The 13,857-nt window shown below is 31.7% G+C and overlaps 2 protein-coding genes across 2 annotated transcripts; both read left to right on the top strand.

Moving 5' to 3' along the window:
- The first annotated feature begins 3,433 nt into the window (after positions 1-3,433).
- LOC110733130 lies at positions 3,434-6,931 on the top strand. The gene is made up of 3 exons (XM_021913153.1): positions 3,434-3,567; positions 4,504-5,843; positions 6,556-6,931. Exons 2-3 carry the CDS (start codon positions 4,504-4,506, stop codon positions 6,617-6,619), a joined length of 1,404 nt encoding a protein of 467 aa, XP_021768845.1. The 5' UTR covers positions 3,434-3,567; the 3' UTR covers positions 6,620-6,931.
- A 4,081-nt stretch (positions 6,932-11,012) lies between these two features.
- On the top strand, positions 11,013-12,055 carry LOC110732908 (ethylene-responsive transcription factor ERF098-like). The gene has a single exon (XM_021912895.1). The coding sequence runs from the start codon at positions 11,261-11,263 to the stop codon at positions 11,666-11,668; it is 408 nt and encodes a 135-aa protein (XP_021768587.1). The 5' UTR covers positions 11,013-11,260; the 3' UTR covers positions 11,669-12,055.
- The last annotated feature ends 1,802 nt before the right edge of the window (positions 12,056-13,857 follow it).

Genomic DNA, 13,857 nt, shown 5'->3' on the forward strand with positions numbered 1-13,857 from the left:
TATAATTTTTTTTTTCTATTTTCAATTCAATCATTTTCTTTATTAGAATCAGTTTATATAGTTATGTAGCAATAAATCTAAGAGTTAGGTACGAGTGTAAACTTCTCTATTTCTTTTATCGCTACATATTTTTAATTATTGCTACGTTATATCCATATTAATTAGATAAGTTTTGAACAGTAAACAATGAATTGATAATTATGTTATTTACTCGTTCTTATATACAATAAGGTGCGGGTCTCACTAGTATCCTATATCGCGGGTGGGGGGCCAGGGAGGGGGGGGGGGTTATGTCAGTTATGTGTGGCTGCTCTACAAGCTCTTCCTCAAAGATGTCCCCGACATGAACTAAAAGAGAAGACCGATATAGACCATATAGTAGTGCACTAGTGCATACAAAATCCCAAATACCTTTCACATGTAAATTGCTATATAGTACAATTCTACTACATTACTACTCATCAAATCAATACGTACACCTCCCAACTAAAGTTCTCAATGCATCTCACATTTAAAAATTCACTTAAGTAATGTTCACTTTACCTTATATTTGCTGATCTTAAATTATATTTACAGTATTGAAATTAGTTTTGTTAACCTTAAATTATTTTTACTAATTTGAAATTAATATTACTGAATTGAAATTAGTTTTGTTAAACTTACATTATTTTCACTAATTTGAAATTAATATATTGAATTGAAATTATTTTTGCTAAATTGAAATTATTTTTAACGAATATTATTATTTTTACGTTGAATTAAACATGGCCTTAGTAGTAATTTTTATTTTTCTCCTTTTCACAATTTGATTTCAGTACATACAATTATTTTTTTTATTTTTATTTTTTTTATTAATTTAGTATTATTATTTTTATTATTAATTGTTTAGGAAAAAGAAATAAAATAGAAGAAGAAAACTTCTAGAAGGAAGAGAATGAAAATGATGTGCCAAAACTTAACGCTCAACCACCTATTGATATGATGCAAGCAATTAGTCGCATTTGTTTATTACTAAATCATTCATTGAAGGGTCCATATATAGAATGGCCCTCCGTTTAATTCACCAACTTAATTTGATTATTGATATTAAATTAATTTCTATATTTTGAAATTAGTTCTACTAATAAACCATTGCTCTTACCTTAGATGGTAGAACAAACCAAATTGCTAGGTATAACGAAGAATGATTTAACGTTGAAAGGTAAAGGTTCATGCATTCACCCCCAATATAATTTTTTATATTTTATTTTTGAAAAAAGAGAAAAGGAAAGTGCGATGCTACTTGGAATAATAATAACAATGGATATGGCCCCATGAATATAATACTTCATATGAGTCGTCTATGTCATGACAATGGACAATAGCTATTCATGCTTTAGCTATGCTATTCATCTTGTTGAAAATTAAAGAACTCATATAGTTGGAATTTATATAGACTTTTTCCATCATTTTGAATAGTTTTTTTTGTTTACATAGTTTGATTTTCTTTATTAATTACGGCCATTTGAATACTATATAACTTGATGTGTTTTTGTGATTAATTATTGTCGATCATCTGAATTTGGCCAACTTCATTCTTAATCTGTTATTAATATGGATTCATGCTCGAGCATGTGTAATGTAACATGTTGACGTATGTAATCTTAAATATAACACACCAGATAGTCAGGTCTGAAATTGATTGATCTTAGTTACTCATCAAATGACACTCAGCTCATATAATAGCTCTTCGAGCATCTTCTCTTTTCCTTTTCTCTATTCTTATTAGTAGGATTGTGATACATGGTTTAGCATCTATCGATTCCTTTTGAACTACGAATGACCTATATAGGCATATTCACGTACTATATTACATATACTTAAAGGGTCATATCTAAAAACACAAAATAGGTTGAATAGATTGGGCCATAGATATTAACAATAAAATTAAGAGAATTAGGTCATTAGGATAAGTTAATAATAATATTAACAAGGAGATTAAGAGAATTAGGATAAGAAAGTACTAGTAACATCTAAGCTTGAAGGGGCATAATCAACCAAAAAAATATTACTCGTATAAAGAATGCGAAATACAAATGGGCAGATTCAATGAATCAAGAGTGGAGTGTGGACCAAGGTAAGACAAATTACAAATGCAATTGCATGTATAGTAGGGGCAAATATAATTTAATGTGTCTTTTAAATTATAATTAGTCACTCGTGCCACGAGCATGACCCACACTAACGATGGGTCACGTGACTGCTTAAATTGTTTTACATATGATAGTTCCATTGCCAAACTTTGGTAGTCAAATATTGACCATGACTACACACGTGTGCCATGAATGCCATCATAGGTGATTGTGTGGATTCAAGTGTAGGGATGTCAGTGGGGCGGGTCAAGTAGGAGACTCGCCCCATCCCCGCCCCAATGGGGCGGGGATGGGTCTCGGTTTGGCGGGTGGTGGGGCGGGAATGGGGATGAAAACGATACCCGCCATGGGTGATGGGGCGGGGGTGGATTAATATTTACTAATTACGTGAAGTAAATATTAATTATAATATTTGTACTACACTTATATTATAAACAAAAATGTGTGTAATATTCAGATTTTTTTTTAATATTATAATCCGTATTAATTATATAGGATTGTGTATTTGAGACACGGAAATTTGGTGGGTCTTGGGTGGGGATTAGGCGGGTATTTGGTGAGGATTAGGCGGGGATTGGATATCCAAGTGGGGGGTGGGGCGGGGATGGTTTTGGAGTTGTACCCGCCGGGGCGGGGATGGGGATGAATATTAGACCCGCCGCAGGGATGGGGATGGGGATGAAAATGTTAGGTGGGGATGGGGATGGGAAGGTCAACATCCGCCCCGCCCCTTGACATCCCTATTCAAGTGTGAAGAGTCTACAATACACAACATATACCGCTATTAATTAATTTATTTTTTAAAATTTTGTTTATCCTCGCTTTCCTTTTTTAACGACTCAAATGTAACTAGCTAGCTCATACTTTTGTGTTTCTTAAAACAAAAACTTTTGTATACATTTGATGTTAATTTAGGGTAACTTTTAGACTATAATTTTTATCAATAAAACATAAATATCTTTTATATTACCTCTCTGATTTTTATTATTTGCAACTTTAGAATATTTTATATTTCACAAATAATACCCCAAAGTTGCAAATAATAAAAATCGGAGGTAATGTATATATTAGGGTACTAATATATACTGGGTAACTTTTATTCATTACATGATAAACTTTGGTCAATTTAAAAAAACTTTTGTCAATTTAAGGAAACTTTGTAGCAGATGTACAATATTTTATTTTACATCCGATTTGCTTAAAGTATTTATCTTCTTAATTAACACTCCCATTGTCCACGACTTATTTACCTTTAATCATAGAGAGTATGAGATTTAAAACTTTACCTATAATAAGGTAAATAGTACTCCGAAATTGGTTAGGTTTTAACTGTTTTATTTTAAGTTTAACGGTGTCAAAACTCAAAAAGGCCTCGTCGTCACTACTCACAATTCTCGCACTCTCGCCCCAACAGCTCTTCCTTCAATTTGATCAGGTTTGTTGTTTAATTTTTCCTCAATTTTCTTAACAATGTCAAATTTGTATATTTAATTTCTTTATTTTCTTGATTTGGTTGAGTTTTAGTATGATTTTTGTCATTAATTTCTATATTTTAGAATTTACATGTTTATCTCACTATGAATTTCATCTTTTCTTGATTTTTCCCATTAATTTGCTTTGTTCAAGTTTAATTCTGTGTAATTTAATGATAGTTTTACAATTGGTGAGATTTTGAAATTGCACTTGATTTAATTGATGAACCCTGCTTGTTTTCCCTATATTTACCTCACTTTTGCCCTTGGTGGATGGAGATAAACTTGGATTTTCTCTTTGATTTGATTTGATGATTTTTAACCTATAATAATAATAATAAGACCAATTATCAAATTTACTACCTCCGTTATAAGTTATGTGCAACGATTAGACATTTTCCCTCTCTGTTTTATATGTCAAATTGTTACACATAACCTGTGATAGTAAATTGTGCCTCATTTTTCAAATTTTTGGGCCAGAAAATTTTTATGGTAATAAATTCGGGTACCCTATGACCCGTCCCGAGATTTTCGGGTACCCGAAACCCAGGTACCCGGTAATCTCGGGTTGGGTCATGGGCCGCGTTTTGAATGTTAGCACACGAATGTGTTATCAGAGAGATAGACAAACAGAGACTGAAGGAAAAACAATTTAAAAAATAGCTCTGGTATATGTAATTTTGAAGAATGGAGGTGTTTGTTCATAATTATATCCTAACATTGGTTTATGTTAGGATATAATTATGTTAAGTAAGATATATTTTGTGAATATATTTGTATATATCTTATTAGGAGTTTTTGGCATGTTAAGTTAATGTTGTAAGCCTATATATATATATGTGTTAAATGGTAAAGGCTTATTAAGCCGTTTTCTCCTAAATTTCTTGTAAGTTTAACAGATGGAAGTTGATGGAATGAATGTGGCAGAAACGGAGACAGAGAAGAGGATTAAGAGGAGAAGGTTAACACCCACACCCACTTCTGAATTGGAAAGTGCTAAGGATGCTCTTATCTGGGTTCGTTTGTGTTATGGAGACATCAGATACGGCAACTTTAAGCGGTTTAAGGTTAACATCTCCAGCAGTATGCTTGACAAGCTTAACCAACCAGATTATTTATCATTGTCTAGTGATAACTCTAATAGTGTTATAGAATGTGACATTGATCCCAAATTCAATGGCCCTTTTGATATCCCAAAACCCATTCCATCCCCTACAATTGATAAAACTTTTAACAAATTGCCCCGCTGTGCTTCTGTTGGACCTGTAATGTACGCCCTTGGTGGTGACAGAACTGCATTCGACGACACCACCTTACACAAGATGATCAGTGATTCCTTAGGTCGTAATCTCATCCCTCCAACCATCATTGAGCCTGTTTCTGGTGGCAAACCCTCTTATACCCGCCCTCCTAAAAACAATAACATCGATAATTCATCTCACCGCCTTCACTATTTTGATTTCACCCAGCCTCACCTTCAGTGTCAGATCAGTAAATGTCCCCTTAATACTCCTCGCTACCTCCCCAAACTGGTTACCATGGATGGTAAGCTTTATGTTTTCGACAGTTATGATATTTCTGATGAGGAAGCTTGTTTTGGTGAGGTGTTTGATCCTAGCATCGGATATTGGGTGCCACTTCCAAAGCCTCCCTTTGGTAGGTTGTTAGACCGTGATCTCTTAGTTTTACCCATGCCCAAGTATGAGAGGCTTTTAGTGTTGGGATCCTATTCCAAAATAGTGTACTTTTTTGACACACTCACATGGTATTGGCATCCTTACAACAATTGTCTTGATCTTGCTAGAAAACTCTCCAACTTTGGTGTTAGGCGTGGGACTAATGTTCTAATCTCTGAGTCCAATGCTGTTCTCTACTGGATCGGCCGGGGTGGGCGCTTTTGTGCCTACAATTTGTTGGATGGCAAGCATTGTACTACGGTCCTCTCTGGTTTTGATAGTGAATATGTAAACCATGTTGTGAGGGACTACACTGCCCATCCTTTAGTGTTTCTATCCTTATCCAAAAATCTCTTTGCCATCATATGGTGCCAAAAATCCATGGATGATTGTGGTCGTCTTTCATCTTGCTTGAGTATCAAGATGTTGCATTTCAATACGAATATTGATACTGATTCTGATTCTGATAACAAGATTGAGCCCTTCTTGGCTGTTACTATGGGGAAATGCCTGACCTATACGTTTCAGGACTTATGTGTCAATTTAATTGATGCTTACTTGATGTGAGTTTCCCTACATCCATCACTACCCTCATAGCTTTTGTTAATACTATATTATATGTTACCTTATATGGAGTAATTCTTTCGTATGTTGTGTTTGGGATTAATGATATCAACCTTTGCTCTGAATTGGTAGATTAAGTAGATTTATATTCGTTGTCTTTAGTTCTGTTAGGCTCCAAGACTACTGGTTTCCAATTGATAAAAAATGTTTTTCTTGAACCATATTTTCTGTGCATATTTCAATATTCAGCCTTAAAAAAGGAATAGTGTTGGTAGGGAAAATGTTAATTGCTATGTCCTCATCTACTGCAATCAGAAGGCATAGTTGTCGTGTCACAAATGAAGCCTGCGTATGATCCATCACCCTGTTAAATTGACTGAAGAACATGTGAAAAATCGGGTTTTAGGGATAGAAATCTTTACATCATGCTTGAAGTGTCAGCTCTGCGTGTTCTCTGGAATTGTTTGGCTAAGTAAGTTTGCTATCGGTGTATTAATCCTTTTGAATTCTCTTCAATTGGGCATTTAGAGTACCAGATATAGTTACAGAATACTTTGTATGAAGCATGGTATACCTTGAAATGGACTTTAGCACTCTTCTACAGAAAATATCTGTTTGCAATTGTGCATTTTATTCCTCAGCTAGTATAGCTAACACTGGCATATCTTGTTTGTCCCTGAACTTGAATTTTTCTACCTGTCACTCTGTCAGGGACTCAGGGATAAAGATGAAGGGAAGATATCAGCTCCGTGGTCGCTGCCCCCCGGTAGCATAGTAAGCTGGCTGTTGGAGCATGTGAAACCATTGGAGTTGCTGCTTAGAGTTACAGAGTACATGTTAATATAAGCCGGTGAAAGTTTATGTGTACGCATTATTTTAAGACTTGGAACTTTTTGAAACAACTTGAAGAGAATTTTATTGTGTTGCAAATAAGCAGATGTGTATGTCTATAAACAAACTGAAGATTCAGTATGATCATTGTTGTTACTAGCTAAGCAAAACCATAAAATGTCTTTTATCTTTGTTACAAAAAGGAAATTTTGCTACGACAACAACAAAACTGTAGTCTCAAAATGATTTGGTTTTGACTAACTTAAGGAACCATCCATTGGTTACAAATTGTAACTTACAATGTTTGTTTTGCTCATTAAATTGCAATTAGGTTTTAGAAACTTTATAAATAGTGAATTGGTCTATTAGTTTTCATCATCAACTGCAAGCAAGTTTCGTAGTTGTCGTGTAATATCATATCATATCATATAACTAATATATAAAGCTAAACTTTTAGACAGGTCACGAAACAGCGACACTTGACATTACAACTTTTTGCCAAGTGTCGCGCCATCTTGGATAGATTTAAATAGATTTCGTAAGATAAAAAAGTTAGTTAAAAATTCCATTGTTAATCAAATTAGGATAGAATTTTAGAATAAGATGGTTAGTTTAGAGTTTTAATTTCGATAAAATACCAAATTAAAACTTATAATTAAGCCACAAGATAACATCATGTACCGTTTTAACTTTTCGCCAAGTGTCGTATCACGTTTGATAAATGTAGATAGGCTTTGTAGCAAAAAAAAAAAAAAAAAAAATTAGAATTCTATTTTCAATCAAATTGAATTATAATATAATTTTATCTTATAAAAGTCCACAAATAACCCGGGCATCTCACGGGGCACAAAACTAGTATTTTTTTTAAAGCTTATGCATTATCCGAGAATTATATATTCATCATCCGGATTCGAGCTGTACAAATTTTCTTTTTAATTTACGCATACAGTTATTCTTATAAAAAAAAACTAAAATCAATTTGCACCTACAAATCTATAATAGTACTTGGATATAAAAATCTGAAATAATCAATAATAGGAGCTTCGCTTTATTGCTGGGTACATGTCTGATGTGCAAAATTGTGAACGCACTTTGTATACACCGTATGAAATATGCATTGTACACCATAAGCTTGTACTATAAGAATAATTTTTGAGAATGTATACATAAGCTAATACGCCATGGATCAATATTCTTCTAACATTGTATGTGCTTCTTATAATGAATTTAGCCCAACTACGATAGTTGGGTAGCCATTATATTCAAAAACTAAGCGGCCGTCTCCAATACCTTTCTTTTAAGTGTTCGGCTAGAAAAGAGTTATTGCCTCTACCTCATTTATATAGTTCCTCCGTTATTTTTTATTGCATCATGAGGGATTTCACGCTTGCCAATGCATTTTTTTTAAGCTATGAATATCTTCAATTATACTTTTGTAAAAAATATAAAAAATTTATATTTGAAAAGAAGATTTCGAGACGAATCTAACTAGATCCCACATGACGATATTTTTCTGAATGGATAAATCACAAATGATGGTAAAAAAATATTAGTGAATAGTGTAAAAGACCTAATGGTGCAATAAAATAAAAACGCAGGATGTATAATACTTTGAGTTTTATGATTGTCAATCAACTAACTCTGTTGAAAATTTATGTTGAGACTAAATCAATGACAATTTGCATACTTTTTTTTCATTAAGAGAATAAATACTATATATATGGTCAATAATTATCTAATGCAATAAAGTTTAAGCGTTGTATTTTTTATATAATAAAATATACAATGTTATTTTTGGGTTCATATAACATTTCAGTGCATGCATATTTCTTTCAATTATATCATTTATTAAAGTATATAATTTTTATTAGCTGGTTAAATTAGATCACTATTTTAGAATTATCGAAAAGAAAAGAGCATCTTCACCCTCAATAAACAACGTCGAACATTGCATCAAAAAAATAAATAAAATAAACAACGTCGAACATATGTCATTACTCATTAGCTTTATTAAGTGAATAACATTATGTATCGTGAGTATTAGGGATATAGAAAAAGTCCTCATGTATTACACGTCACAGGTTATGTATACTCATATAACAACAAAAGGTGTTGAACGTAATTTATTACACAACTTCAACCCGTCACTTTGGACCATCAAATGTATCATTATATAATTTCAAGCCCGCCACCACTCATCAATAATATGAGGTATATATTACTCTGTATATACGAGTATACTTAACTAATTAAGCTAATTGACATGCATTTATCGTAATAATAAAGGTTATAAATACAATACTCCGTACAAAATAGAAGCAATTCAAGCAACACATGAGAGTTAATTCTTACATTTTTTATCTTGAAAATTAAGGTAAGATAATAAGATATTAGGATATATACTTGCATTTTCTAAAGGGTTAATACTAATCACAAAAATATTCATATAATTAATAACGTATGTGCAAAATTGTGCATAATAAATCATAAGTTAAGCTAACACATCTCGTTCTACTTGAATAAGGCGACCATCTATTCAAATTAAAGCCAGCTGAAGCAAATGCATGCATCAAATGCCTCAATTAACTGCCAGCACAACAAGATTTTTTTAGAACTTATATTACAGCAACTGACATTACATACGCACCTATATACATCAATATTACAATATATGTATATGTTGTTCACTACTACTAGTTTTTTTCGGTATTCCGATCTACCTGATTCACCCTTTGGGTTAATTCGGATTTAAGAATTAGTTCTGAGTGATTAGGTTTCACTCCCCACTCAATTGTTGTTGCGGGGGATTGAATGCATGTCTGTCCTACCAAGTGTAGTCTCAATCATCATTACACCAACATTTAATTGGTATTCACTCCTACTTGTAATTGTAAGCATAAAAATGATTATGAAAATTCTATAGTAGTCATTTAAATTATGACTATTATAATGTGTTAATGATTATATAGTTTATAATTAACATATTTTTTTTGTAAAAGCTAAACGTTGCCCTCGAATCTCTAAGTAACGCCCACATTTATAACTTAAAAATACGTTTCTCCCCTTGTTATAAACCAATTAAATTTACCTCAATTTTTTTAACAATCTATGAATAATCACAGCTATACAGGAGGTTGATTCATAATTTGCTGATGTTGCATCACGCACAACTTCATAAATGTACTCGTAATTATGATCGTATTATTACATCGAGTGAAGGAAATACTATTCTTGAGTGACTAAAGTTTATATATTCTCTGATTTCTCTCCTAGTTTCATGATTTCCCTTCTGATTTTTCAAATTTTGGCAAAGATTTATCCTTAATCGTAAGAGCAAGTTACCATTGTAGTAAAATAGAATGGTCTTATGCTAATCTTTTCATAATAAGAATTTGTAGACATTTTGTATAGAATTTTGCCGGTAAAACTACAAAATAACATAAATTTTGGGTGTATACAAAAATTACATTCTAGGAAAAAATACCCATTGTTTTCGCACAGCCGAGAAGGAAACGCCCAGAAATTTAGATTCTTGGATTTCTATTTTATACCAAAAATGAAATAATATGCTAGCTAGCTCTTGAATTATCAATGACCATTAATAATTAGTAAAATTCTATTAAAAATATTTACTACAAAAAAAAAAATAAAATAAAAAATAAAATAAAAATAAATAAAGAAAACCAACATTATTGTGGAACTAACATAGGGTGAACTTGAGTATTTCGTATTATTTTTGAATAAGATTTAGTTCTCGATTAAGTTTTAGCTAATTAGATCCAAATGCTAAGGGTCCAGCTCAGTTCTGGTTAGTTCACTTCAATTTTTATCATAATTTTTTTCTCTCATAAAATATTCAGTTGAGTTTAGTTTAGCTCAGCTCCAATAAGTTCCGTTTAGTTCAACTCAATTCTGTCAATCAGAACATACCCTAAGACGCGAAGGTGGATTAGGCTAAGGGCATTATCAAATTCATCACCTTTTTTTACAAAATGATTGTAACTTGTAAGTTGTAATTTTGTAAATAGGCTGAAAAGTCCTAACATAAGATTTATCTATCATATCATTTGTTTGGGAAATAAGATGAATACAACCATAATCCTCGTATATCACACGTCACAGGTTATTAATTCTAACATATTGTACACGGAATATACTTTTATATTATTGATTTATATAATCATAGCAACAAAAAATGCATGAAATTTTAAAACACTAAACACCCATATATGGGGTCCAATGGTCCATCTATGGTTCTTGTTCCTTATTGAAAACATTTTCATAGTATATTAATAAAGGCACATAAATCAAGGTGTTGAACGTAATTTAGACATCTTCAACATCAACGTCAACCCGTCACTTTGGACCGTCAAATTTTTCATTAATCACTTTCAAGCCCGCCACCACTCACTAGCTTAAATTATTATTTGCCACCAAATTATTCAACTATATAAATATATGTAATTCGCCTTGTACATAATCCATAGTCTTCAATAATAACTCTTCATGCATCCTTAGTTCATATATATATATATACACACACAACATCTACATAAATTTAAAAAAACTTGTACAAGTCAAAAAAATGGAAGGTGACAATAATAACAACAAAGGTAATACCGCTTCAAAGTATAGAGGCGTTCGGAGGCGTCCATGGGGGAAGTTCGCCGCAGAGATACGTGATCCTAAGAGGAATGGCGCTCGTTTGTGGCTTGGAACGTTTGACACGGCCGAGGAGGCGGCTCGTGCTTATGATAGGGCGGCCTTTGCCTTGAGAGGTCACCTTGCAATACTTAATTTTCCTAATGAACAACACTATCATTCTAGTGATAGTAGTAGTGTTTTTGGTAGAGGAAGTTCTTCTTCTTCTTCAACGTTTTCTAGAGAGCAAGAGGATCAAAAACAAGTAATTGAGTTTGAGTACGTGGATAATAATGTGTTAGAGGAGCTTCTTGATCCACAACATGATTTAGTAGGAAGATATAATCAATAAGTAGTAGATTTTTTCTACTTAAATTAGCATGTTCTTTATTATCTTTTTATTTTTCTTTTGTTTTTAGGGGTTTAATTTCTTCATAAATAATCGATGTACTTCAAGTTTATGATGTAGTATATGAGTATATCACTACTTTTTAGTAATCTACTTTCTTTTATTTTCTAAAATAATTAACGCAATGTCTAACTCTCTCCTCTCATTTAATTTGGTTGTCTCAACTCTCAACCATATTATATGTGATGATTTCATTATGACTAAATGAATTTAGGCTCTTAGACTGTTATTAAATCTAAAGAATATGTATATGTAAATGCTTTTCAAGCTATGTTCACATGTATGTTTTAATTAGTTAGTTACTTTTTTCTTTGATTTATGAATGGTTACTTGGTTGCTTATTGGTCAAATCGGAATCATTATAAGTCAGTTTGACGATGTAATTTGAATCAATGACAAGACAACTAAATTAAAGCCACTTGAATGTAATATACTGATAACCAACAACCTTCACGTACATTACTTATTACTCTATTGTATACTTTTTATTCTTACTCTTATGTATATATTCTATGATGGAAGTGTAAAAAAGCATGGGAACTAACATAAATACTTGTTCAGTGAATGGTAAGAAGCTAGGTAAAAATAATAATAGTGCAACAATGTAAAAGGATGACGAGTCCAATTTTGCCTTAATAATTTCCAAATACGTTTCAAAGACTCTTCTTCCATATCTAGCTACTTGTAAGAAAATGAAATAATAGAGTAGAACCAAAAAAAAAAAAAAAACCATAATAATCGGTAGGACTACTTGACTCGTGACTTCCTTAGAATCTTTACATTGATATGATTCATAGTACGTTCATATTCTTTTTACAAGTAATATTTTATGAAGTATGAACATATAATGTAAGGTGTACTGATCGTTTTTTAATGTAAAATAATAAAACTAGCACAAGTTATGACATATCTTATGTTTATAGGTCACTTAACTAGAATAAAGATAAAAAGATGTATATCAGTTATTAAGATGCGCAAGATGTGATTGCTGTTGATTTTTACTTGGCTTTTAATGAAAGTTAGTACCTTTCGTCATTTACTCGATAAAAAAAAGGGTATTAAAGTCCTTTTGATGAATTTAAAACTATATATCTATAATTTGAGATTGTACGCAGCTGAAAATTTTGCCAACATGCCTTTTATTTGTTATGGCCTAAAATTCAAATGATGAGTCAACTTATAGAAAATCTTAGGTTACGATGAATGAAGCATGCATTCGAGAGAGAAGTGATTAGTGTTGAATTGTCATTTCAGCCTAATGCTTCATCATACATGGCCCATATTTTCCAAAACTTGTAGTCTTATCAAACTTTGAAATTTTAGAAAATGATGCCACAAACAAAAGTTAAGTGAGAGGTGCATCTTTAATTCTTTATAAGTCCTTACTCCTTAGTTTGTTCATTTAAATACTTCATATATACATTATTATAACAATAATTTCATATAATTTGACTATAGTTTTAATTTATATGAACATAGATAGATTACTAGATTATTTACACTTTATCTCGACTCATGAAGTTTTGTACTTCGTAATACATATTGCCTCTGGTTTTTTAGTTGCCACCATTTGACTTTTATGCTATTACAAATTATACTTTGACTAGGTTTTGTGATTTATAGATCTTAATTGTTAAAATAGTGCATTGACTAGGTATTGACTTTTACACTATTTACAAACTACACTTTTATACTATTCACAAACAATAGTCAAGTGGAATCTTATTTGAATTGTCTCAATGTATATTTAAATTATACTCGATCACTTTTATAACTTTACAATGCCTGTAGTGAGAGATATTAATAGTTAAAATAGTATGTTGATAAGCGTGATGAAAGAAAAGTATCGACTATATAAAACGAAAGTAGTACTACCTCTGTTTCTTATTATGTGCAACAAAGGAATATTTTATATCTCACAAATAATACCATTTTGTTACACATAATAAGAAACGGAGACAAGTTTGTAGTGAAAAATCTTTTAAACGTATCATTTAAATTGAGTATGATTAAATTAAGTTAATTTTAAATTTTTGAGTCCTATGCAAGTTATGAGACATTTGTTTCATTTTCATCGAATTTAGATATTTCAAACTCCGAATTCATATTATGGCATTCTATACATCTCTAAT

The sequence above is a fragment of the Chenopodium quinoa genome, unplaced genomic scaffold (genome assembly GCF_001683475.1).
Source record: "Chenopodium quinoa cultivar QQ74 unplaced genomic scaffold, ASM168347v1, whole genome shotgun sequence".
Classification (NCBI taxonomy): domain Eukaryota; kingdom Viridiplantae; phylum Streptophyta; class Magnoliopsida; order Caryophyllales; family Amaranthaceae; genus Chenopodium; species Chenopodium quinoa.

What these genes read in the sequence shown, in the direction of transcription:
- LOC110732908 (XM_021912895.1), top strand. Translation starts at nt 11,261, where the DNA reads ATGGAAGGTGACAATAATAACAACAAAGGTAATACCGCTTCAAAGTAT.
- LOC110733130 (XM_021913153.1), top strand. Translation starts at nt 4,504, where the DNA reads ATGGAAGTTGATGGAATGAATGTGGCAGAAACGGAGACAGAGAAGAGG. An exon ending in TTAATTGATGCTTACTTGAT is followed by an intron (nt 5,844 to 6,555) that starts GTGAGTTTCCCT and finishes TCACTCTGTCAG; the next exon opens with GGACTCAGGGATAAAGATGA.